Source organism: Eutrema salsugineum, unplaced genomic scaffold (assembly GCF_000478725.1).
Source record: "Eutrema salsugineum unplaced genomic scaffold, Eutsalg1_0 scaffold_5, whole genome shotgun sequence".
In the NCBI taxonomy this organism is placed as follows: domain Eukaryota; kingdom Viridiplantae; phylum Streptophyta; class Magnoliopsida; order Brassicales; family Brassicaceae; genus Eutrema; species Eutrema salsugineum.
In genome coordinates this window covers 14,059,763-14,082,908 of record NW_006256612.1, presented here as the reverse complement: position 1 = coordinate 14,082,908, position 23,146 = coordinate 14,059,763, and the positions used below count along the sequence as shown (strand labels likewise).

The following is a 23,146-nucleotide window of genomic DNA, read 5'->3' as shown; positions in this document are numbered from 1 at the left end:
CATAATTTCTTGTTGCATATTCAAAGCTTCATTTCGATAGATATCTCTCATAAAACTATTTACTACAAATCTCAAAAGTTGAAAGGCAACAAGCCAATTAAGAGTTTAATATTTAGTATACCAAATAATTAAAATGTAAAACAAAAAACTAGTTTGCAAAGGTATGGCAATATATAAAAAAAAAAGGTATGATATAATTAGTTATGTTGCTACTAGGGATGTATATAGATGAGTTCATCCTCTTTGCACTCTCGAATTCCAATTTCCATTATATTTCCACCATTGGAAGAAGTAGGTAAAATATCACAACATTGTCTTCTGGGAGCCTTCAACTACCATGCACATCGAACAAATTAATTTCACTAAGATAAACTTAAAAATACATGAAAAAAACTATGACTTTCACGAAATACTACTTCTATGGTGTTAGTTTTTGAAATTTACCCTTTTTGTTTAATATTTCTATTTCAAACATTCAAAATTCAGTATTTGTAAATCCAAATGACAAAGTTCACTCAAGTTCAATACTAAAATTGAGATTTTTCTCAATTGTTATTAAACTTAATTTACATATATATAATTTGTTGTCAAAAAAAAAATTATGTCAAAAACTATCTGGATTGTCTTAAATTTCTCTTACAATTTAAATTCTCTAAAGAACTTCCAAGCAAATTTCTTATAGACATCTTCCAAGCATTTATCTTATACTCCTTGTAAATAATACGTACGTGATAGTCCCAGTTTTATTTATACCTAATTTTATAGTAAAAAACAAATTAGTTATAGGAGGAAGAAAAAAACTTTAGCAATTGACATATCAACAAAGAATTACTAATCTGGCAAATGATTTCACAAAGACCAAAATTCTAGTATTTAACCTATTTTCAGTATAAAGAACGAAACTTTTACTAAGAAGAAAAAAAAAATCCAAAAAGTAGAAAAGGTAGAATGAATTACTTGTCTGATATCGGGATCGAATCTTCTTGAAAACACTCTAATCTCTTGGATTTTTCGAGGTGATGAAATGGGATCGTACGTGCAGTTCTCATAAGCTTGCTTATACACACTTTGAATAGTCCCATCATCCTTAGTAGAAGAAACATGTTCCATGAAGAAAGTTACAGGTCTTTGGCAAGGATCATGATGAATATCTCTTGTGTTGAATGTGTACACACTTGATAATCCGCCGGAATGTTGCCATGGTCGGAACGTTTTTTGTGTTGGCAAAACATCCCGTAGAAACAAATGCCTACCCTCAATCTAACATTACAAACAACAAATTAATTTGATCCAATAACATTAAGTTATTAGACAATCATGTATCTAATTAGGACAGTACATTTTTACGGAACCAAAACTTTCTAACCGAGTAAGATTTTTTTTTTTAAAAAAAATCAAACCGAAATTTATTCTTCTGAGCCTACAAATCATCCCGGAAAAAAAACTCAAATTTGGGACATAATTATCTCAAAGCAAGAACTCGAATTTTCCTTGTAGCTATATGAATGTAAAAAAAAAAAAAAAAAAAGAAAGAAAATTGAGAACGATATTAACCTGAACAGCATAGCCCCAAGAGACAGAGATGGTCCAAGAGTACCAACGGTCGTAGCAAACGGAGAGTTGAAATATACGGAGAGGATCAAGTTCTACGGCGGAGAAGAGGTGGCGGACGGCGGAAAAAGTGGTTGAGTTTGGGAAAATTGGGTTTATGTGGGCCAAGTGGTGTAGAGACACCAATGGTCGCGTTGAATGTGACATCAATATTCCCAATGCATTTCCTCTCACATCAAACTGCTTAAAAAGACAAAAAAAAAATTATGATTTAATTAGTTTTTGAAAATTCTTGTAAATAATTAAAAAAAAAAAAAAATGAAAAACCTGATGGAAGCCAGGCTCATAAGACAACCCAACTCCGAGCTCAAGAACACAAGCATGAATCCTAGAGTCACCTCCGTACAAATGCGGATACCGTTCGATACAAGAATCCAAATTCTTAGCTAAGATGTTAGCCAACGAGCTGCTTAAAGCGAACCCTCCACCGCCAAACGCCATGTCGTGTCCGAACATCGAGTTCTGGTAATAAATTTCTGAGCTTGCTCCGATGTAATACCATGATGTGTGGTCGTATTTGGAGAGCGTTCTTGCAAGATTTTCCGGGATGAATATCGTGTCGTCGTCTCCAAATACATACCATCTTACCTCCTCCGAGGAGGTGTTGAACATCCTTACGGTTTCTAAAACGCACCGTGCGATTCGAATTGCGTTTCTGTCACCGCCTCTCCAAGTGTACCTGTAGAGAATATTAAATGAATATAAGTATATATATTAGTATTATCATTTTATATGCTCTAGTAGAATCTCTGACACGTCGGAATTTATATAGGAGTATTTTATTTATTCTTTAATACTGTTGTGTATTTAATATGTATAATTTACATTTTATTAAACCAGTAGGTTTTAGAGAATAATAAAATTAAAGAATAAATGCCACAAGTATATATGGTTATTTTACAAGTTTTTTATGGTTCATTTCGAAAATAGTATCACGTCAATTCTGTTTTACTCACAAAAACAACTTAAATTCTCTTACTATATTAGTTTCACACAACAACAAAAAAAATGTAGGCGTTACAACCGATATTGATCAAAATAATAACGCCACAAAATCTACCTTCTTTATTTCGTGAATAAAAAAGTTAAACTTTCAAGGAAGCAATTATTTTCAAGATTGATGCAGAATCCATCAAATATCTCAATAGATATAATTGATGATGAATTCTGAGTTGAACTTAGTTACCTGAACCGGGAAGTATCTTGGGAAACACAAACTGGAGGAAGAAGATCAGAATCTGTGTGGTTCTCAGACGAGGACAATGGCTGGTCAACAAAGACGCAGCCTCTCATTCTCTGAGCATCCCACCAGAGCTTAACGTAGTCTCTACGTGCAAGCCAAGATTTCTTGCTCGAGCCGATCCCAAAGACGATGTGATCAATCTTTGTTAAGCTAACTTGAGAAGGTTGATCTTGAGAAGATGAGAAGTAGGCATTAATGGAGTCTTTAGATTGAAGCCTTGATACCGAGACCGACGCGAGGAAGTAGACCGAGGAAATCAAAACAGATAGTAGTATGCAATTTATCATACGGGTCGAGATAATTGACGAAGAAGAGGAAGAATGGGTTTTCGATACGGGTCGAAAAAGACACATTTCCTTAGGAGTATATATTAAGAAGGATAATTTTAGTATATATATGACCTTTATATATAAATAAATGAATGGGAAGATCTCAAAAGGTATATGTATATATGGCACGACGGTGGTTATATTAAAGTCGTGATCACGGTGGCTATATCCGGTTGTAGCGGCGGCGATAGAGGAAGGTTTTATAGTAATGGAGTAATGTAAAAATGGTTTTTAATGTAAGGAATTATTGCGGCCTAACTATTTAATAACTTTAAGTTGTGATTAGGCACGGAAGCTAAGGCGTAGAGAAAAAAAGTAGCTTATTAGATTATTTGTTTTTTTTCCTTAGTTTAGAAATTTTAAATTGAGTGTGGGAGTCTTTTTGGACTTGTACGTCAGTTGTTCTCCCTTTTTGATTTTTCTCACTTCACAAATTAATCTCAGTTAACGATATTTTGTATCTAATGGAATTCAGTTTTAATAACAGATTTTTTAGTTCTTGTTATCTGTTAGATTGACGGTGATATAATAAAATATTAGATATTTGTTCCACTAGTCCGCCCGGTAAAGACTTCGATTTGATTTATTATTATTGTTGGGGGTGTTTTTTTCTATAATATTTCTAATTTAGATGTTAGCACATAATATTACGAAATATTGAAAAGTGACGAAACAAGCAACGTTTAGTAACGTAAATTTGCTGCCCGCAACATGTGCTATGTCACAAGATCCGAGCCATTGGGGGTATAAACATGTGTTCTTGTTTACTTTGGGGTATGTTGGCTTACTCACAGATCAATCTCACTTGATAGAGAACAAAACTTGAAACTCATGACAATTGTATTGATAAATATCAGAATCTTTTTCGGAAACACCTCTAGCTTCAAGAAAGCAAGAATTCAAAGAAGTTTATCCTGATTCCTGAGCACAGCAAGAACATCTAAGACAAGAAATCACATTAATTAATCATCATTCATCAGACCTATAACTGTGAACTTATATCCTACAAACCAAAAATAATCAGCAAAATTAATTTTTAGATAAATGTAAGCGCGAATTATGCCCAAAATTGCTGAACATTATATGGGACAGGCTCGTCCTTGTTAGTACCTTCTTGTTAGGTCAACACCACCGGGTTGTTCAGAATCATTCTCTTCAATTTGTCAATATCAGAGTTTCAGAACTAGAAAAATATTATTTAATCAACCATTCAAGAGAAACCTCAGATGAGAATGTGAGTTTCACTGAGATCCTGGGATGTGTAGAGACTTTTAAAATTTCTTTTTGGGTTACTATAATTTGAACCAACAAAAAAAAGTTTCAAGAAATTGTTCAATGAAAAGAAGTTGACCAAGAAAAAAAAAAGCTAAATAAAAAGAAAAGAAAAAAAAATGTAAATAATTATACTTATATCAAAAAATTAAAACAGAATTTGTTTCTGTGTCTAATTGGGTTATATCCAATAAATTGTCGGAATTTAGAATGATGAAAAAAAAAACTCTCTACCTAGATTCAAAATATGTTCGTATTTCTCTCCAACTTTGTATATGCATCATTATTTTTTGATAAAATAATTTAATATTAGAAAAATAAAACCCCAAAAATGTGTCTATATTATTTATTAAAAAAATTATCTTGAATAGGATCCAAGACCAATAGATGTTTTTGACCGTGCTATAATATTTTTAAAATCCTCGGCAAAATAAAGTCAAAATATCATGGAACCATTACGATGATGATCATATGATTGCAACTATCTTTTTAGGTCATGATTCTATTAGTCTTTGTTATTATTCGCTCGTGGGTCATAATCATATTCTGCACCAGCTTTCGTAAATCTTCCTTTCATTCGTCTCTTCGTATCAGCTGTAGATTTTCGAGATTCATATCTAATTTGCTTCCCAAACCTGCATTTGTTATAATCTTGAGATTGTAAGTATACGTTGACACAGTTTCATGTAATTAACTACACGTAAAAATTGATATATTTCAGGAGATTTAATAATAATAATAATAATACCTACTTGCGTTTCTTCTTCTTTGCGAAATATCTCTTCACCGCCTCTAGTCGTTCTTGCGGAGTATATACATGAGAAGAACGTCTTTGATCCTCCCATGGTAACATAGCATCGGTCAGAATCAACTGTGATGGTCCACAGTCAAGTTGAACAAGAGCGTTAGGGAATGTTCCAATAATATTATTATTATTGGTCTCTTCCTTTGCCTTTGAGCCAATCATTTGATTTTTACTGTAATCTTCACAACTTGCATTAGCCAAAGCATCATTGTTGTAATCTTTATGTATAACCGATGACATACCCGATGATGAAGATGATATAATCTATAACAAACAAAAATAAAAATAAATAAACAAGTCAAACCATAAAGACACTTATGACATTAATATGCGAAAGACATATATATATATATATATATATATATATATATATTGATGTTTGTTAATACCTCGGTTGTGGTCTCTGCACTGTGTTTCGTTATTTCATCGTTTAGTTGTCCGGTGAGGATCAATTCTTCCATGGGGAAATATTCTTTTAGGCCTAATACTGCCTCGTCGACGTCAAAAGAGTTCAGCAAAACGTTCTCTATATCTTTAATTTCGTAACAATTGAAGCCAAAACATGAACTATCCTGCGTAAAGTGACACACAAGACACATCGGATCGAAATAAGCTAGCGCACAAATTTACCGTCAAAATAATCAGATCCCACATTAACTATAAGTATACCTTAGGAATGTCCAAATACTCGGGCTGAATCATTTGCACTTGTTGATCCCTATATTTCTTTGTATAATTGTCAAAATTTTGGAAAATTCCAGAAGATGATGATGAATCCCCATTATTGAGAGGTAATGAAACAAAGGGGAATCCCCAGTTGCGATCAATGAAAGAAGATGACGAAGAGGAGGAAGAGGAATCAAGATCAAGATCTGGTGGACAGCCATAACCCGAAATATTACTAGAAGTGTTACAAAGAAGAAAACGTGACGTGACATTGGCGTTTGAAACGCACATTTGGCATAGGAACAATCCTTGGTCAAGGCATTGGACAACCGCGGTCTGCGAAACACAATTGTTGCACAGCAGAAACCGCGAGTGATCGGGACTATCCATAGTCACAGGGTGTAACCTCAGGTCACATTGAAAACAAACCCTAGCCAAATGAGTCTTACAATAACCAATGGCTCTTCGCATATTGCAATGATCGCACATTGGTGATCCCATTATTTGCATTTCTTGGAAAGAAAAAAAAAAGAATAAAAAAATGATATACGATCAACGTTTTTTCAAAATGTAGTAATTGGAGATTGTGCTATTCGACAAAATAAACACTTTATTACTTTCTCAGCGTGTGTTTCTTAATTTATAGGTAACGTGCTCAGGATTGCACTGAGAGAGATGTAACACGTGGCAAATGTGGATGGTGTGGTACAACCGAACAAAGCATTTAGATCGGGATTTTCAGTTTGCTTGATAGGGTTTTTGGGTGGCAGATAAGGTAAATAAGTTGTCCGTCATGACTCTTTGCCGACGAAAAATACGAATCTATCAGCGACAATTTCGTTTTTTCAAGTTTAAAAATGAGATTTGTTATAAGGATCTTAACTTTTGGAGTCTAACTATATATAATTCAAACAGTATTTAATTTTACATTTTGTTCTTTTTGATCTCATCTTTAATTCTTTATCCATTACGTACTAAAGCATAAATATTTTTAGTTTTACTATCGTTAAAAATGTAATCTGAAATTTTGTCATTTGAAACTTTCGTCAAAACCTATCCTTTACTATGAATTGAGAATTAACTGTTCCAAGAAGTGTGTGTATGTCGTAATCACATTCACTGTCACAATCGCTTTTAAAAATACGACATTATTTTGTAAAATATTTTGGATTGAAACCCGGAAATCAAACCATTTTTTTTTACTGAAATATTATAGTATATGCTATTGGAAAATATTCAATTTATGCAACACTACTATTCCTGAATTTGATTCATTTAAATATACATATATATATATATATATATATATATGTCACGATGTATGTTTTACTACTCACTTTTTAGTTGGAAATACAATATTCCTAGAGACATATTTAGATATATAAATGTAGGACAAAAATTGGTGCAATTTTATTCATCTTCTACTCGCTATAGAGTAAAAACATGAACAGTACAATATGTTAAATGCTGCAAACAAATCTATTTATTTTTAAAAATTTGTATACGAACATTTCAGAAACAACAACTTTTTTTAGCGATAACATTCGATACGTAAAAAACGATGGAGACAATGGCATGAAGGAAACACACTTTGCCTCCTAAAGAGAGAACATGTTTGTTTGTGAATCCACATTTTGATCTCGACTCTCTGTTCGACCAAATCCCCATCGCAAGAGCCCCTGCTCCCACCAGTCCTACGATCCTGTTGTCCACCATTATCCGATCCACAAATAGCACATTTAAATTTCGTAGCAAAAAAAAAAAATCAGTCAAGACTATAATATAAATAACAATAGTTATCGGGTTGGATATGCTGTCAAATCTGAATCTTGAAAAAACTATGTAATGATTATGACATCTATAGTTACTTGTAAGAGTATTTAAATTTTAATTACCAAGTGAGACAAAAGCAGGCTACGTTGATGTATCCAGTGATCTTAGGTACGCCGGCGAATGCTTTGGCCATATTGGAGATACTGCATCCGATCATGTTGGCAATGAGATGAGCTGATATCAAACACACAAGTGCTACTATCCCTAACACAAAAGCTGTTTGGCTTGGAGCTTTACACTCGAGCAGCCACACCCTCGTGTGCTTCACCTGCCTCATGGACAAAACAAAAATGCAACCATTATCATCATTTTTTTATTATTATGTAATGAAGAAAAAGAAAAAAAAAAATATATATATATATATATATATATGTACATCTTGTTGGGCGGCTTCGGCTTGCAATCCCATGAAACCAGCGGCGATATCTAGTCCCACGATCAAAAGAAGACAAACAACTATTACAACACTTACGCATCCTTTCTTCCCCTCATTTTTCCCATCTGCCATTTTCTTAATTATTTGATTTGAAATTCACTTTGGAAACACACTAGATAGAGGCTAAAAGGAAAACGGTGAATCAAGAAGATTAGAGATCGTATTCTTTGTTGAATTTGAGAATGTATTGTGTGAAGGGAGCAAGAAAGGTACTCATTTATGAGAAAAATGAATTAATATAAAGCCTATGGTTGGATTAGATTTTAGCCTACGTGGAAGATGACTATGTATATTATTACAATATCTCCTTTATTTATGATAAAGTGTCGATATTTGTTTTATAATTTTATGACACGTGGATAATTATACATAAGTTATAAGATCCTTATACATTTTTCTAATACTAATCTATCATTTCGTGGCACTTGTCCAATATCTCTATAATTAAAATGAATTATAAATAAACAATATATCAAAGTAAAGTAAAAAATCAATAATAATCTACTAAAAATTATACTTATGGAAGATATGACTATACAAAATCAAATCAAATCATTTTTCACTTTTTCTATAAAATTTAGTATTGATTACAAAATCTAATACATACTTTTTCAAGATAAAAAATAATAAACATCTGTCAATACAAAAATGTTATGAATCCATTAATAATCATGAAAATTAATATACTAATAAAAATTATTAGATAATATCACTAATAAAATGCATGTGTGATATATATAAAATTAGTTTACTGGTTTGTGTATTTCAACTGATTTGAAAATTCATGAATGATTTGATTTTTTTCTTCTTTGTAGGATCATTGAATTTCAATGCCAAACAAGTATATATATGAAAATCATAAATGTGAACCTCAACTAGTTTTATTTTGAGATACGTTCAAAATAACAAATTTCACCATCACATTTGATCATTAATTTGATCACTAGTTCTACAAGAACACCAAATAGGATGTTTGAATTATAATTAAATCTTTGACATTGCACGCAGGTAAAGAAGAACACATCTCAATACATGAATGGAGAAGGAGCAAATCCCGGCGATGCTATACGGTATATTATTGTGTTTCTCCTGCATGCAAACAAAAGTTATTTTTCTCCTAATTATATATATATATATATATTGACTACAAATATATATTGTGGTATACACATATATATATATATTATATATATTGGAAATGCAAACAATACAGTTTCGGTTTATTTGGATTCCGTAAGCTCGGGTGTCAACATTTGTAATATGTTCAAAAAAAAATTAAAAAATTGGGAAAAAATGAATCAAATTACCAGGCTCTCTTCAATGTCGTGTCTCTGTGGGAGAACGATGTCGTTTCTCGGGCTAAAGATTTTCCAAGGGAGAGATTAGTCCTTCGACGACGACGATCACTCTTTCCGGCGAAGACGGTGGATGAATCTTCCGAAATGGCAGAGAGAGACGGTCGCCATCTCCGGCCTACGTCGATCCTCCTCCGCTCTGGACAAAGCGGCGCGTGTCGAGAGATCGTCGTCATACGCGCGTGTGGTTCAATCGCGGTGGAAGATGACAATTCGTCTGGATCTGCTGGAGACGACCGATAACACTGGCGGATTAGAGTGAATAACATTTTAACTATCTCCAAGTTGTTTTTTTCAATCCCGCTTATTAGACGACGAAGAGACTCTACATACACGTGTATATATACATGTGTGTATGTGTATAAGCAAAAATCCGAAACTGAGTAAGTTTGTAATGCTAATTTAATGCCGAAGATTATATTTGCTTAATTTCGATTCTTTTCCATACGATTACGATTTCTTTATAATAAAAATCGTAACACGTTTCAGTTTTGGCCGAGTTCTATTTTATCCAAAAGTCCACGTGCTAAACAATGTTTAGCTGTCAACTTCCAAAACGTATTATTCTATTTTTTGAAAAAAACAAAAAATTTCCGAGTTATCCATTGCGATTAAAGGATAATGATTCCTTTTTTGTAATTTATCCATCGTAATTTATGATATTTTAGCTAATAAGTGATTTTTTCGATCTCTCAAAATCTCCAATATATATTATAGGCGATTTATATATCATCTCAATACAATGAAAAAAAAAATCTGGAAAAAAATTTCTAAAAACTGAACCTGTTTCCCTATTTTTCTTTTGGCAGAGGCAAATTTACACTCTTTTTACAAAAACAGGAAACAGTAAGTATAAAAAAAAATCTTTTTGGTGAAACAAGTTAAATTCTAAATCAATATTTATTATGAACAATCTCGTATTAACAAAGCTGCCTATAGGTGGTATATGATGGTTGTCCATTATAAACCCATTTTAGCTAGGAGTTATCAGTTATGGGCCATGATTTGAAGCCAAGTGTTAGATTGCATCTTGGGGTGCAAAAAACCCGTTGCGATAAAGTCCATACAGATGTGTATGTGGATGTATCTAGCATTGAAGACTCCTTCGATTATTAGAAATTTAGAATCGTTGGACTCGAGTCATCTATCATCATAAGGACTAAGGAGGTTGACATTATTTATATGTGAATTGAAACAAAAAAAAAAAACAACTACAAGTCATCTCTCTTGTTTTTAATTAAGTAGACAAGAGAGCTCAATTTGGAGAAGCAGTGGGCTTCAACTTTGTCCTTTTTTCCTCTAGTGGTTTTTTTTTTTTTTTGCTAAAGGGTTTGATTTTGTCCTCTTGTTACTCAGTGGGTAAATGAGAGTGCTCTGTTTACATCCCTAGGGAGCACCCAGGTTGCGTATTTGTATACCATGGGGAGAAAAGAGTGAATAATGTGAATTATTAATTCATGAAGTATACATATGATTTTGTTCTGAACATATTTTACGCTTGAGAGTGATGACCTTAAGTTTTGAAAATGTTAAAAAAAAAACAAAAATACATGCAAGTTTTCGAGGTTACTAATAGTACCAAATGCTCTTTTTTTCCCCTGTAATTTTCTCTAAATTTTTTTGTACATATTAAAAAAAATATATATGTTATAATACACTTTATAACATTATCTTAACGATAAATTGTAACTAAAACTGGAATCTTGTTTACAAAGTAAAAAATTCTAAATCAATATTATTTATTAGGAAACATCTCGGTCGTACGTATTAACAAAACTATAAGTGTAATGGTAGGCCAATTTTAAGCCCATTTAGCTAAGAGTGACATAATACCGGCACCGGCAAGAAGAGAGATATGTGCCATGATTTGAAGGCTAGTGTTAGATTGCATCTTGGGGTGCATAAAATCCGCTGCAAGAAAGTCTACTAGAGACATGTAGATGAGGATGCCTGCAGATGCAGCGTTAAGGACTCCTTGCACTATCAAAGCCGTCGGGCTCGACTCATCATATGAGGTTGCAATTCCCATTCCCACCGCTATTCCGATCGGTGTTGTTATGGAGAAGAAGATTGACATTATTGTAATTGACATACAGTTGAAATTTCCCTGCAATCAGTTGAGAATCATTCTAAGTGATTAACATGTGTTCTTCCCGAATGTAGTTCTAAATAATAACTCAGTAACAATATAAGTAAAACATATTAAGCTATGTGTTTTGGTCAAGTTTTGTTCATTTAGGTGATAATTGTTTTTGTAACTTAGCGATGATATAAATATCAAAATCTGTATGTAAAAAAAGTCAAATGTGTGTATAACAAAGAGTTGAAAAGATAAAGCAATCACTGTTTGAAAGTTGCAAGTGGATCGGAGGAGAGTCAAATAAAGCCGCAAGGATGGACGACACACAATAACAACAACATTTTACCTCAAGTCAACAGATAATATCAAAGAATACTTCCAACAACAAACAAATTATCAATGAATACTATATATTCATGTTACATGTATATAGTATATCTTAATTAATGATTATATATTATTATATATTAAAAAGAACAAGATATGGAGGAAAAAAACCGAAGAAGTCGTTAAATGTACCTGAGCGATGCAACCACCAAGGCCAAGACCTTCGAAGCATTGATGAAACATTAAAGCAGCAAAGAGAGCTTTGGCAGTGTCTGGATTTTGTGACGCTCCCAGTGATATTCCTATTACCACTGAGTGTACTATTATTCCCACCTCCAACACCTGTTTTAATTTTTCATTGTAAAATCAATTAATTAGCTTTAATTTTATGTATTAAAAACATTAAGCTGCATGAGACATAAAAAAGCTAGGAATCTATGGAAACCCATGCGAGAATTACGTAAAGTGTTGGAAAAGGGAACCAAACTCATGTGGCTTCATATGGACCCATCAATTACTATTGTTACTCATTATTTTATGCTAAGATTCATACACACGAAAAGATTGCATCTTGTGATCTTGATCTAATTTCTGTTTTTTCCGACATTTAGTTGACTTCACTTTTATTTAAAACTTCTATTAAAGGGCACAAACCGCATTAAAAAGTTATTTTCTGGAAATAAGTATATATTAAGAGTAAAAGCCGATTTCCATGACTCTTATCTTTTGGGGACCCTATATACATACTAGTATGTGGCCAAATTTCTCCAAAGAATCTCTTTATCCCAGGACCAAAAAACTATGCACTAAAATTTAAAAACTCATAATATAATATAGTATTTTTATCTTCATATAAACAGTATACAAAAAGTATAAACGAAGAATAATCAGTAAATAAAATTTTAAAAAAATATAATTCGAACCTTCTTTTATAAAAAATTTATATACGAAAATAGAAACAAGAACAAAGGAATTAATAATTACCTGGGCCACAACTCGGGTCCGGTGAAGCTGAACCTCGGATTCGACGGCTACAATCCCGTGCGTGTGACCATGAGCATGCACGTGCAACCCGAGTTCGTCTCCACCGCCACCGCTCTGTTCTTCACCGTCACCGATTCTCTTAGACGTCTTGAAATGCGATCTCTGAAAATATGACGTGGCAAAAGAGTCAACGGAGAGCGTCAGAATCGCTGCGACCATAGCTATAAACCCAGTGAACGGAAACTCCCAAGCTTTTCCTTTCAGACAAGGTGACGTCAGCTTCTCGTAACCTTCAGGCAACACGTGCATAAACCCCGTCGCGAGGATTACGCCGGCGGCGAAGGCTTTCGTCACGAAGAAGAAATTCGTCTCCGGTCTTAACGACGGAAAGAAGTTTCCTAATAACGGAAAGAGAACGCCCATAACTCCAGCGGCGAGAACGGAAGGTATGGCGGCGATCTTGTATTTCTTAGCTCCGGCATTGTTTTCTTCGTCTTCTTCGTGCGAACACTCGCATTTACACTCGCCGGCGGATACGGTGATGACGAGGAGGGAGACGAATAAGAAGAAGAGTAAGATCTTGACGTTTTGTGTGATTTTCATCGTATTTATTAGGGTTTTTCAAAGGTGTTGAACTCAGTCCCTTGATGATGACGACGAGAAGAAATTACTGAAGTAGGGAAATTAAAGGGGTAAAGAGATCATGCATATTGTCTATATATCTCAAAATGTGTATATATACAAATAGATATGTCCTAACAAGTGATATTCTAATGGATGACTTATTTATTTGAGAAACTGTAAAATATAGAATAGAGTATCTTTATAGACATTTTGTCTTTATATCTTTATACACTTTAATATGGTGTATATATATATATATACATATTGTTAACAAATTGCTTTTTTTATGTTGAAACTCATATATGGTTAACTCTATAATTTGAAACAGGACAAAGGTTAAAATAATATTTACAAAAAAAAAAACCTCAGCTCCAGAATTTCATTTGTGATCTATGATTAAATAAATTTTGTGACAAAGTTTTAGTTTTTTGTCACCAAAAAGTTTAGTCGTTATAGAATCATTTTTTCGCTAAACGAACGAACATCTAATCATGTATTAGCTCTTTAATTAATTTATCTTCATTTTTAAAACATCTTACTAGTTCTTTGTCTTATAAAGATTTTAATAGGTCATAATAATTCTCGAAGATGGCTATAAATTACCTTACCAAAATTTTTGGGTGACTCCTTTTTAAACATAAAATAAGCACCGATTATATTCGCAATCATTGATTCATCAAGAGTTCATGACCAATGGCCCATGTAATATGTGTTAGATGATTAACTAAGAATTTTTACGACAAATCTATTATAAAATTAAGGAACAAGGGGGGAACTGAAAATTGTACAAACCGAACTACTTTAGAGGGAGAATAAAAGAAAACACGAATCTTTACGGATTAGATTTGTAAGTGAGAGCGTCAAAAAAATTGTTGTGAGAAAGACAACGTTCAGACATGCTACGTGTAACTATCAAACTGTTTTACTCGTGAATAGCTTAAATACAATTAAAGCTAACAAATATTATAAAATAAAGAGCTTTACTCTTTTCACCTCTAAATTATGTCGAGAGAATGTCGACATAAAATGTCCGGAACTATCTAAAACACAAGTTGACTACTCTCTTTGCTTTGGCACATGAGAAGTCAAACGTCTCAAACCTCTAATAACGTCGATATTATTACTCTATCTTCGCGATTTCTTTTCCATTTGTTTTCTCATTTTCGGACTTTCACATTTCTTGATTAGTATTTAAATAACTCCCTCTAAATCTTTCAATCTTGTTTCCTTGGAGTGTACGCAACTTAAAAATAAAAAAAGATATTGCAAAAATCATAATAGCGAAATCTTTATTAAAGCAAATTCATCAAGAAAGTGTGTTAAAAAATTATCCATTAAATGACACTACATCAACTGTTTGATTATTATTTTTTTGTTACATTAGATTAATTTTAAACTAACTTTTTATGTTATAACTTATTTTCAAATATTAAAAACACTAATATAAATAAAGTTATACTGAAATTATTAAGTAATTAACGTTTATTTTTTTGTATATGTAAGTTTGTTTTTTGTATGTTAGCAACTTAGCATATATAGAACATACGATATAGATTTGTGAGCTGTTTTATATCATTATATCAATCATATTTATCTCAAATATTTGGTCTTTAAATTTATAGAGACGTTGTGTTTCGTTGTGAGTGCTAGAAACTGGCCAGTGTCATCGAGATTATTTGTGTTTATACAATTATACTGTTAGTAATTTCAACTAGGTAATGACTTATTGTAAGTATACTATAAATTATTTATAATGGATGTTTTGAGGATTAAGCAGGTCAGGTCAGGTTACCGAGGTGAATTTGCACAATTGACAATAAAAATTATAAAACTAGTTATTTGCCCTCAATTTTGTGACACTACTACGTATGCTTATTGCATCCGTGCGATCTGGAAAGTAGCACCATCCAATACTCAAATCTTAGAATCTACGAAGTCCAACGTAACATTTTTTTTTTCTATAAAGTCCAACGTAACCGATCACACAATTCGACCAAATCCACATGTATATATTCAGTATTTGAAATTAAAATCACAAAAAGCTCAGAAAAGCCACATGAGATAATTTCACCCACGAACTCTCGAATTTGCAACTTCGTTAGTTTTGTAGCAGTAGATTTACTATTTGACGAAATTGAATTATTACATTTATGATGTGTAGATATTTTTCTTGTGGATCTCATCTAATATGCTAAAAGCCTTTTACAAAGAAAGAAAGAGTACTGATTTGATTTGAGGGACATTTCCTACCAATAAAAACGATAATATCCATTCAATACTTTCCCATAATTTATTTCATTTTTCAAAAAAATTTAGGCGATTTTGCCTCAAAAAGGAAAAAAAAAATCTTGTAACCAGTCAATATAGTTAGTTATACACAATAATTAAATTTTTTGGTCAAATAGTAATGGTCATTTACCCATTTAACCAAACGATTTTCTTGAAACTTTTTATACTAATTTATTAAGCAATACTGAAGTCTGAAGAGAACAAAACCTTTCTTCATTAATTTAATTTTTTTGTAGAGTTGTAAAATGGTCCATACCGAATGAGTTTGATTCTTGAAGGAAAAATCAAAATGACTTTGATTCTTCGTACAAGTTGGTTTTACATCACCGAAGACTTCCTGTAACATCGACCTGGAGTCTTTTAGTACGTTGTTTTAGTAGAGTTGAATCACAATAATTAATATAGGATTTGTTACCCAAAAAGAAAAAAAAATACAGTATCAATATAGGACCCTCTTCCTAGTTTCTGACGTAACCAATATTTATTTTGTATACCAATATTTATTTTGTATCTTCTGGTTGTTGGTACTTGAGGAATATGACAACAAATTAATGAATTATTTATCCCCAAGTTCAGCCAACAAAAGAAAAAAAAATGGCATCAGTAAAGATAAGACTGTCCACATAACAAATGCCTTCAAAATTGAAGATATTTTACTATATGCTTTGACTTGTACAAGTATCTAACTATAAGTACTTGCATTTGCATTTGATCCGTTTTAAAACGACTAAGTGCGTTGCAAATAACCAAAAAATCAACTAAACACGAATACTTTCTCTACTTCAAAATAATGGATCTTTACGTTTTTTTTTCACATATTTTTTTTCGCTTTTAAATAATAAAATATTGTATATTTATCTGAACACAATTCAACCAATGTTAAAATAAATTTGCAAAATACAAAGTTATAAAATATAAAATTTATTAAATTTAACATTAAAAGTTGAAAACATCATAAATTTTGAAAACAACTATTTCTCCTAAAATTGCTATATATACAATTGTTTCCCATACTGTCATAAAATTGAATAATATGAGATTGAAACGGATGGGGCATTGTTTTGTTAAATGGGTAAATGTCAACCATTCTAAACTTGCACTTATGCTACACGAGACAATTGGCATATATGAATGCCCAACCCTATGTAAAGAAAGCCGTCGGATGATTAATGCATGGGCCACACAAAGAATCATATTGACTTTTCGTCAAAGACTTGCATTATTAATTAATTCGGGATCAAATTCAAAGTTTGAAAATGAGTTTCAACGACTTTTTGTTTTGCTCAAAGTACGACCAGTTAGCAAATGCCCATGTCAATTCCACAATTCACGACCAAAAAACTCTAATTAAGAATCGTGGATTAAAATGTGCGAAAGATTCCAAATTACAGTCAGTGCGTATATATGTATGTACATAGAAATTGGTATAGATTGGTATACGTTGAGACAAACGGAAAAAAATGCAAAAATAATACTTCACTCAATTTTCAATTGCGTGATTACAAAAAAAAAATAAAAATATATATAGTCATGAACAAACTAATATTACGGATATGACCACAGAGGAACAAACCACACACGAAGAACATGGGTGATCCAAAACCCTTTACGAAATACGACAAAAAAATTAACCAAAAATGAAATACTGGTTTGTTTTAAATTAAATTTTAGAAGAAAAACAACAAAAAATTAATAAAAGGGGTATCAAAAGGAATCTGTGTAATATAAAAGATCGCACAAACCTTTTTTTTTTAAAATCTCTTCTCTCTAACTAAGTCATTTGAGAAGCATTTTACTGCTAAGGCATAAAAAGAACGAATATTAGTAGTAACCAACTAACCACTAGGCACTAATAACCTGTTGAGTAATAACATATAACTTAGTTCCTCTAGTTGCTTTTTATCGCCTTTGCATCTTTTGCAGCATTGGTTTGCTCTTCAATCTCATCATAGTACTCTTCTTCTTCATCGTCTTCGTAGCTGTCAACAATGTCATGCTCGAAATATTCTTCATAAAACTGTTCATCTGTGTCTTCATGCTGACCGTTTTGACCGTTCTCGAGCAATTCTTTTGACTCTTGTCGCATTAACTTCTCTTGGATTCGGTCTCTGATGGCAGTTCCCTAATATATATGTATACAAGTTACTTTATGACACTCGGAAATCCCGAGAAAACAATAAAGCAAGCTCAAAAAGAGGATTCGATTAGGTTTGTTGGTTTCTTCAGAGTTTAAACTTACCATCTTATGGCAGCCCTCTTCAAACATTTCAAGAAATCCAGCTACCCAACGATCTGCGTTCTCCACCCACTCATTACGGAGCATTTTCACAGTTTGGATCTGAAAGAATTAAAATTGGTTTCGAAACCACATCAACACTTAGAACAATCTTTAAACAAAAAGGAGATAATCGCAGGAACGAGAATTTAGAGAGAGGTTAGTTATTCTATGTGGCTTTAACCACATCGTTCAAGTTGGATATCAGAAAGCTCCACCACAAGACAAGATGCAGTTATAATGCGTGGACTTAAACACAGACGCGATGGATATATAGAAACATCAATGGATACACTCAGTTAAATGTCTCCAGCATATCAGATAAAAAAAAAAAAAACTCAACTCGGAATTCCAATTTTTCATGCATTTTAAATGAGTCTGATTTTCAAAAGATTGCACATAGATATCCAACGACGTTGTCTCAGGAACTAAGATAACCACGTAACCTTTAACACTCAAAACAACGGACTCAGGATGATCAATCTAACAAAGAAAAGGTGAGAAAATACATACCTTTTCCCCAACTTTCTCTTGTTGTTCTTTGACCTTCTCCTGAAGCTTCTTCAGCCTCATATTAACTCTTAGTCTCTTTTCCTGTTGCAAGTAAAAATATCCAAAGTTGACCCCTTCGAAGAGAAACTCTCATAACAACAAGATGAAGAAGTCGAGAAATGATGGCATGCCTTCACAAAGCTAACTCCAAGATCTTCCCTTGAATATCCCCTATCAAGGTTACGCATGACATACTGGTTATAATCTTTCACTATTCTCATTATTATATCCGAAGTAGATATCCCTTCAGTTCGCTTAGTCTCCTTAAACCTCCCAACTTTTTTGACCTGCAATGGATACTCAGTCAAAACAGAGATCGACTATCACACATAATGGCCCAACAGAAAAAATGGAGTATGAACATCGACTCAAGACTCACGAATTCATAGACATCTTTTCCAGCTCCACTGGCATCAGCATACCTGTGAACAAAATTTATTTCAAATAAGGCTAAGGTAAGTAGACAATGAGAACAAATTTTGTTCTTTCGAAAAAAAAAAATATCCTGCTTCTCTCATAATAACAATAACTTATCCATCATTTTCAAAATTTTATTTCTACAAGAAAATAACGCAAAGGATGTGGCTTCTTACGGGAGAGCATCGTGAGCCACATACGCAATCCGGTGCTTGTCAAGAAACTCTTGGTTGATCACCCATGGTGCATCAGGGATAACTTCATCCACCCATCTGTATGATAAAACGGATGTAATTTAGGCTTAAATTAGATACCATCACCATCTATAGTACCAACACCAGTAAACATTAAACAAAAATTACTTGCAATGACGAAGAGATTCATATCGCTCTTGTTCATTCATTACAGTCTTTCCCTTGTACTTGTGAGTAGTATCGTCATTGCAACATCCAACAAGAAGGTAAGTGTTTGGAAACCTAATTAGCCAACAAAAGAAGCCAAATCAGTGCACAAACGTAAGAACATACCCTACTGAAACAATTCCATTTACCATAATGAAACAAAATCGAAATTGAAGCACAGAACACTCGTTAAAAATATAAGAATTCAGAACTATTAAAAGGAAGAATTCACTATAACCAATGCCGTATGCATTACATGCTCTGGACTAAAGTCACAATCAGTATTAATTCGAATAAATTTGGGAAAAGAACACTGCGTGAGATACTATGAACATGACTCCGCAAGCAAATCCTGAAAAATGAGGAAATCTTCGCCGAAGAGAGAGAGAAGCACTAACGATTTCTTAGCCTGTTCGAGAGATCGAGCGTGACCGAAATGGAACAGATCGTAGATCCCATCTGCGTAGACACGGACGGGAGGATTAGCTGGAGGCGAACTCTCGGTAACGGCGGGAGCGACGGAGGTGGCAAAGGCGGTGGAACGACCGTCTCCGTTGGAATCGCCGGCAACGTTAGTCATATCCTCCGATAGATTGCAAAACACGCCCGCCTGGGAAAACGGGAAATTTACAAAGGTGCCTAAAGAGTCCCTCTTTATTCTCTTGAGCAGTATTTCCCCGAGGAATATGCGCATGTGAAGAAGGTGCAATTGCAACTTATGTTTTTTAAAATTGAACCGAACCGGTTGGTCCGATATATCGAATTAAAGGTTACATATTTACTCTTGGTTTAGCAACAAAATCTACCAAAGAGTCCAAAGAATTACTTGGTAAAAAAAAAACAGTCAGCATGAAGACACAGACGAACAATTCTAAAATTAATAAATAAAATCAAAAGATTATACGTGTGGTATAAGTTTCTTTGGTTGAAATTAGTTTTTATTGATTTATTTGTTTCCTTTAAAGATCGGAAAATTGTAACCACTGGTCTCCATCAATAAAAGAAGTGCTAATGAATTGAAAAACTTGAGTCTCATTAAGCTTCTGAACATACGCTGCCCTCTTCGAGATCTCGGCTCCTGGACCCGAACAATTGTACTCTCCGTAAAATATTGTCCTAAACCCCAACAACAACAACAAAAAAAAACATGTCTCTTATTATCAGTACTAATTAAACATTCTTTAAAAAAGAAAATAAAAATTATTTGAAATTGTAGAATAGAAATTGTGCTTACGCATCCCTAGAGGGATCGTTGAAGTTGTTCCAGCCTTCGGGCGCGATAACATCGGTCATGGAAGTGGAAACAAAGACAACACGTGAGTAAGGCCTCCAGGCACGTCCAAGCCACACGTGACCAGTGCCGCCTATTGAGCAGTTGACGAAAGAGAAGCCACTGTTCTCGTCCTTTGAGTTACGGCCGTTAGCAGTCACGGCTCCGTTGACCGCCTTTGACCCTGGGCTCAGTTGGTTCGCCATTGATATTATTTGACAGTCCTACTAGAGGAAAACTTATCATATATAGCCGAACCAAATCTTAACACGAACCTAAACCGAAAAAATGTGGTTTGATCACTTTCGTATTTTTATGTCCAAATAAGAAAGTCCTAGATGCCCTAGTTGTACTTGTATGTACCTTTTTTTGGCTCATTAGTATTTGTTTATAATTATTAACGTCGATATATATATATATGCATGAAATCCACTAAACTCTAAAACGAATAATCTAGCCATCTAGGTCATGTCCCTTGTAACATAATGTACATGGTGAGAATGTAAATATGTATGCAAACCTGGTAGAGAGATTTGGCGTTGCCGAAGATGAAATCAATAGAGCCTTGGATGTAGCAATCCTTGAAGTAATGACGACCTCGATCGTCATGAAGAGTGTCTTGAGCTCCAAAGAAACCACATCCCACAAACGCCGATTCATCTCCTGCTATTCTTATCGCCACCGCTTGAGCTCCTACGTCTCCTGGCTTCGGTATCGGAGCTACGTTCTGTCACAACATTTTTTTAAAAAATGCTAACAGTTACTAATTAGCCCTGTTTTGTTTCTATATAGGCATCTTAAATTATTAAAGAAAAAAAAGTAACAGGCATCTCCAGTTGATTTGAATAAACACCTTTTGTTCTAGGCATTTTATATGAGTATGTTAATTGCTTTTAACGAAATTAAATTACCATGAAACTAATGTTCTTAGCGATGAACTGAGATCCAAAGACTTGGACCGAGGCACAGTAAAAAGTGCCATTAGCCGAGTATGCCGTATCGTTCCACGCTATGGCCGTAGTCTCGAATCCTTGTCCTTGCAACGTTATGTTTGGTTTAGTCTTCGGAATCACCACTTTTTCACTGCCACATAATAATTCTACTTTATTTACTTAATGTATATTATTAGAAACCTGATAACTAGATAACATGGAGTTGGCCAAAAAAAATATAATAGTTACTATATATGAAAACATACTAGTACATGCCGGAGTTGATCCAAATGACGTTCCTTCTCTGACTAAAATTTCCGATTGCATCCACGGCTGATTGCACCGTCGTGAAATTGCAGCAGCCGTTCTTATCCACGCAAAGATAGGACGTCACGTTAGTGTCCGGTGGAGGTATGTTTTTTGGAAAATCGTCGCATATTGATACTTTTTTTTTAGTATCGGATGGTTTATGACGGTGGTGATGATGGTGATGATGATGGCTGCAAACAACACTTATAGCTGAACATGATATTGCTTTAATACCATGTAAAATATCGAAAGGATTGTGCATAAAGGCTTTAGGATGTGTGTTAAAGAGAGTTTTGGATGCGAAAATTGCTATTATGGCAATGGCTACAGATAGAATCAATGAGATTTTTCTAGATTTCATTTTTTTGCATAAATGATATTTAGAAAAACAAAAGAAGATTTGGAAAATTTTGGTTGGTTGTTTTTGACGGATTTGAGAGGGAAGGAGCTTAAGGAATAGGAGAATGCAAAAGTAGACATTTATTTATACGAAACAGAAGGTAAACATGAAATTGCATGAAGTGTAAGGATTTGTTGGAATGCCTTGCAAATTACCCTTTCCTAATCTTTGCTTTCTTCAAATTTAAAACAATCTCGATCGACCTACCAAAAAGGCTCATAACTTCCACAAGAAAGATTAGTAAAAATAAATCATATTTTTGTATTCCATCATTTTAATTTGTATTTTTGGGGATTTAATTATCGATGTTATAATACCTACTTATCTCAAATGTATAAATCTAAGGAAATTAAAGGACCAGGACGACGACTAGGAATTTTTCTGTTCTTCCATAATTCCGGAAAATATGGTATTATTAGTTGTAGTATTTTTGGAACTGTATGTTATTCATTTAATTATTTTTTATAGTAACACATAAAATAGTATTGTTATGCAACTATGATTACTGCCGTGCCGAAAAAAATGTAGTTAATTATTTTAAAAGTGCATCTAGAATTATTTTAGATAGTATATTTTGAATGATATTGAAAAAAAAAAAATCTCATGCGGGGTAATACTAATGGAGTATTTAGTGGAGTATACTAATGTTATTACAATGATATTGATAAAAGTACAAAAAAGCAAATTCGGAATAATACTAATGGAGTATTTAATAAAGTCGGTATCGGACCATCGA

The 23,146-nt window shown here is 33.3% G+C and overlaps 6 protein-coding genes across 8 annotated transcripts; all 6 read right to left on the bottom strand.

The window, feature by feature from the left end:
- Positions 1 to 19: 19 nt before the first annotated feature.
- On the bottom strand, positions 20 to 3,396 carry LOC18994341. 3 transcript variants are annotated; one of them, XM_024153004.1, is made up of 5 exons: positions 2,798 to 3,396; positions 1,879 to 2,290; positions 1,555 to 1,794; positions 958 to 1,260; positions 20 to 332 (listed from the first exon to the last, which is right to left on the bottom strand). In XM_024153004.1, exons 1-5 carry the CDS (start codon positions 3,205 to 3,207, stop codon positions 213 to 215), a joined length of 1,485 nt encoding a protein of 494 aa, XP_024008772.1. In that variant the 5' UTR covers positions 3,208 to 3,396; the 3' UTR covers positions 20 to 212. The 3 variants fall into 3 exon arrangements, with proteins under 3 accessions (XP_024008772.1, XP_006418045.2, XP_024008773.1); XM_006417982.2 differs by having other exon boundaries at positions 1,555 to 1,791; XM_024153005.1 differs by lacking the exon at positions 20 to 332 and adding an exon at positions 690 to 753.
- A 1,564-nt stretch (positions 3,397 to 4,960) lies between these two features.
- LOC18994340 (putative zinc finger protein CONSTANS-LIKE 11) lies at positions 4,961 to 6,427 on the bottom strand. The gene is made up of 4 exons (XM_006417981.2): positions 5,930 to 6,427; positions 5,650 to 5,832; positions 5,208 to 5,524; positions 4,961 to 5,090 (listed from the first exon to the last, which is right to left on the bottom strand). The coding sequence occupies exons 1-4, from the start codon at positions 6,425 to 6,427 to the stop codon at positions 4,961 to 4,963; spliced, it is 1,128 nt and encodes a 375-aa protein (XP_006418044.2).
- Positions 6,428 to 7,438: 1,011 nt separating this feature from the next.
- On the bottom strand, positions 7,439 to 8,270 carry LOC18994339. The gene is made up of 3 exons (XM_006417980.2): positions 8,136 to 8,270; positions 7,822 to 8,027; positions 7,439 to 7,628 (listed from the first exon to the last, which is right to left on the bottom strand). Exons 1-3 carry the CDS (start codon positions 8,265 to 8,267, stop codon positions 7,439 to 7,441), a joined length of 528 nt encoding a protein of 175 aa, XP_006418043.1. The 5' UTR covers positions 8,268 to 8,270.
- A 2,892-nt stretch (positions 8,271 to 11,162) lies between these two features.
- Positions 11,163 to 13,712, bottom strand: LOC18994338 (zinc transporter 5). Its single transcript, XM_006417979.2, has 3 exons — positions 12,942 to 13,712; positions 12,150 to 12,299; positions 11,163 to 11,657 (listed from the first exon to the last, which is right to left on the bottom strand). Exons 1-3 carry the CDS (start codon positions 13,542 to 13,544, stop codon positions 11,352 to 11,354), a joined length of 1,059 nt encoding a protein of 352 aa, XP_006418042.1. The 5' UTR covers positions 13,545 to 13,712; the 3' UTR covers positions 11,163 to 11,351.
- A 3,829-nt stretch (positions 13,713 to 17,541) lies between these two features.
- Positions 17,542 to 20,170, bottom strand: LOC18994337 (choline-phosphate cytidylyltransferase 1). Its single transcript, XM_006417978.2, has 8 exons — positions 19,898 to 20,170; positions 19,461 to 19,574; positions 19,275 to 19,370; positions 19,061 to 19,103; positions 18,813 to 18,968; positions 18,643 to 18,723; positions 18,094 to 18,192; positions 17,542 to 17,976 (listed from the first exon to the last, which is right to left on the bottom strand). The coding sequence occupies exons 1-8, from the start codon at positions 20,077 to 20,079 to the stop codon at positions 17,743 to 17,745; spliced, it is 1,005 nt and encodes a 334-aa protein (XP_006418041.1). The 5' UTR covers positions 20,080 to 20,170; the 3' UTR covers positions 17,542 to 17,742.
- LOC18994336 (probable pectinesterase 8) lies at positions 20,170 to 22,371 on the bottom strand. The gene is made up of 5 exons (XM_006417977.2): positions 21,968 to 22,371; positions 21,681 to 21,852; positions 21,290 to 21,496; positions 20,734 to 20,993; positions 20,170 to 20,615 (listed from the first exon to the last, which is right to left on the bottom strand). Exons 1-5 carry the CDS (start codon positions 22,369 to 22,371, stop codon positions 20,459 to 20,461), a joined length of 1,200 nt encoding a protein of 399 aa, XP_006418040.1. The 3' UTR covers positions 20,170 to 20,458.
- Between the last annotated feature and the right edge of the window lie 775 nt (positions 22,372 to 23,146).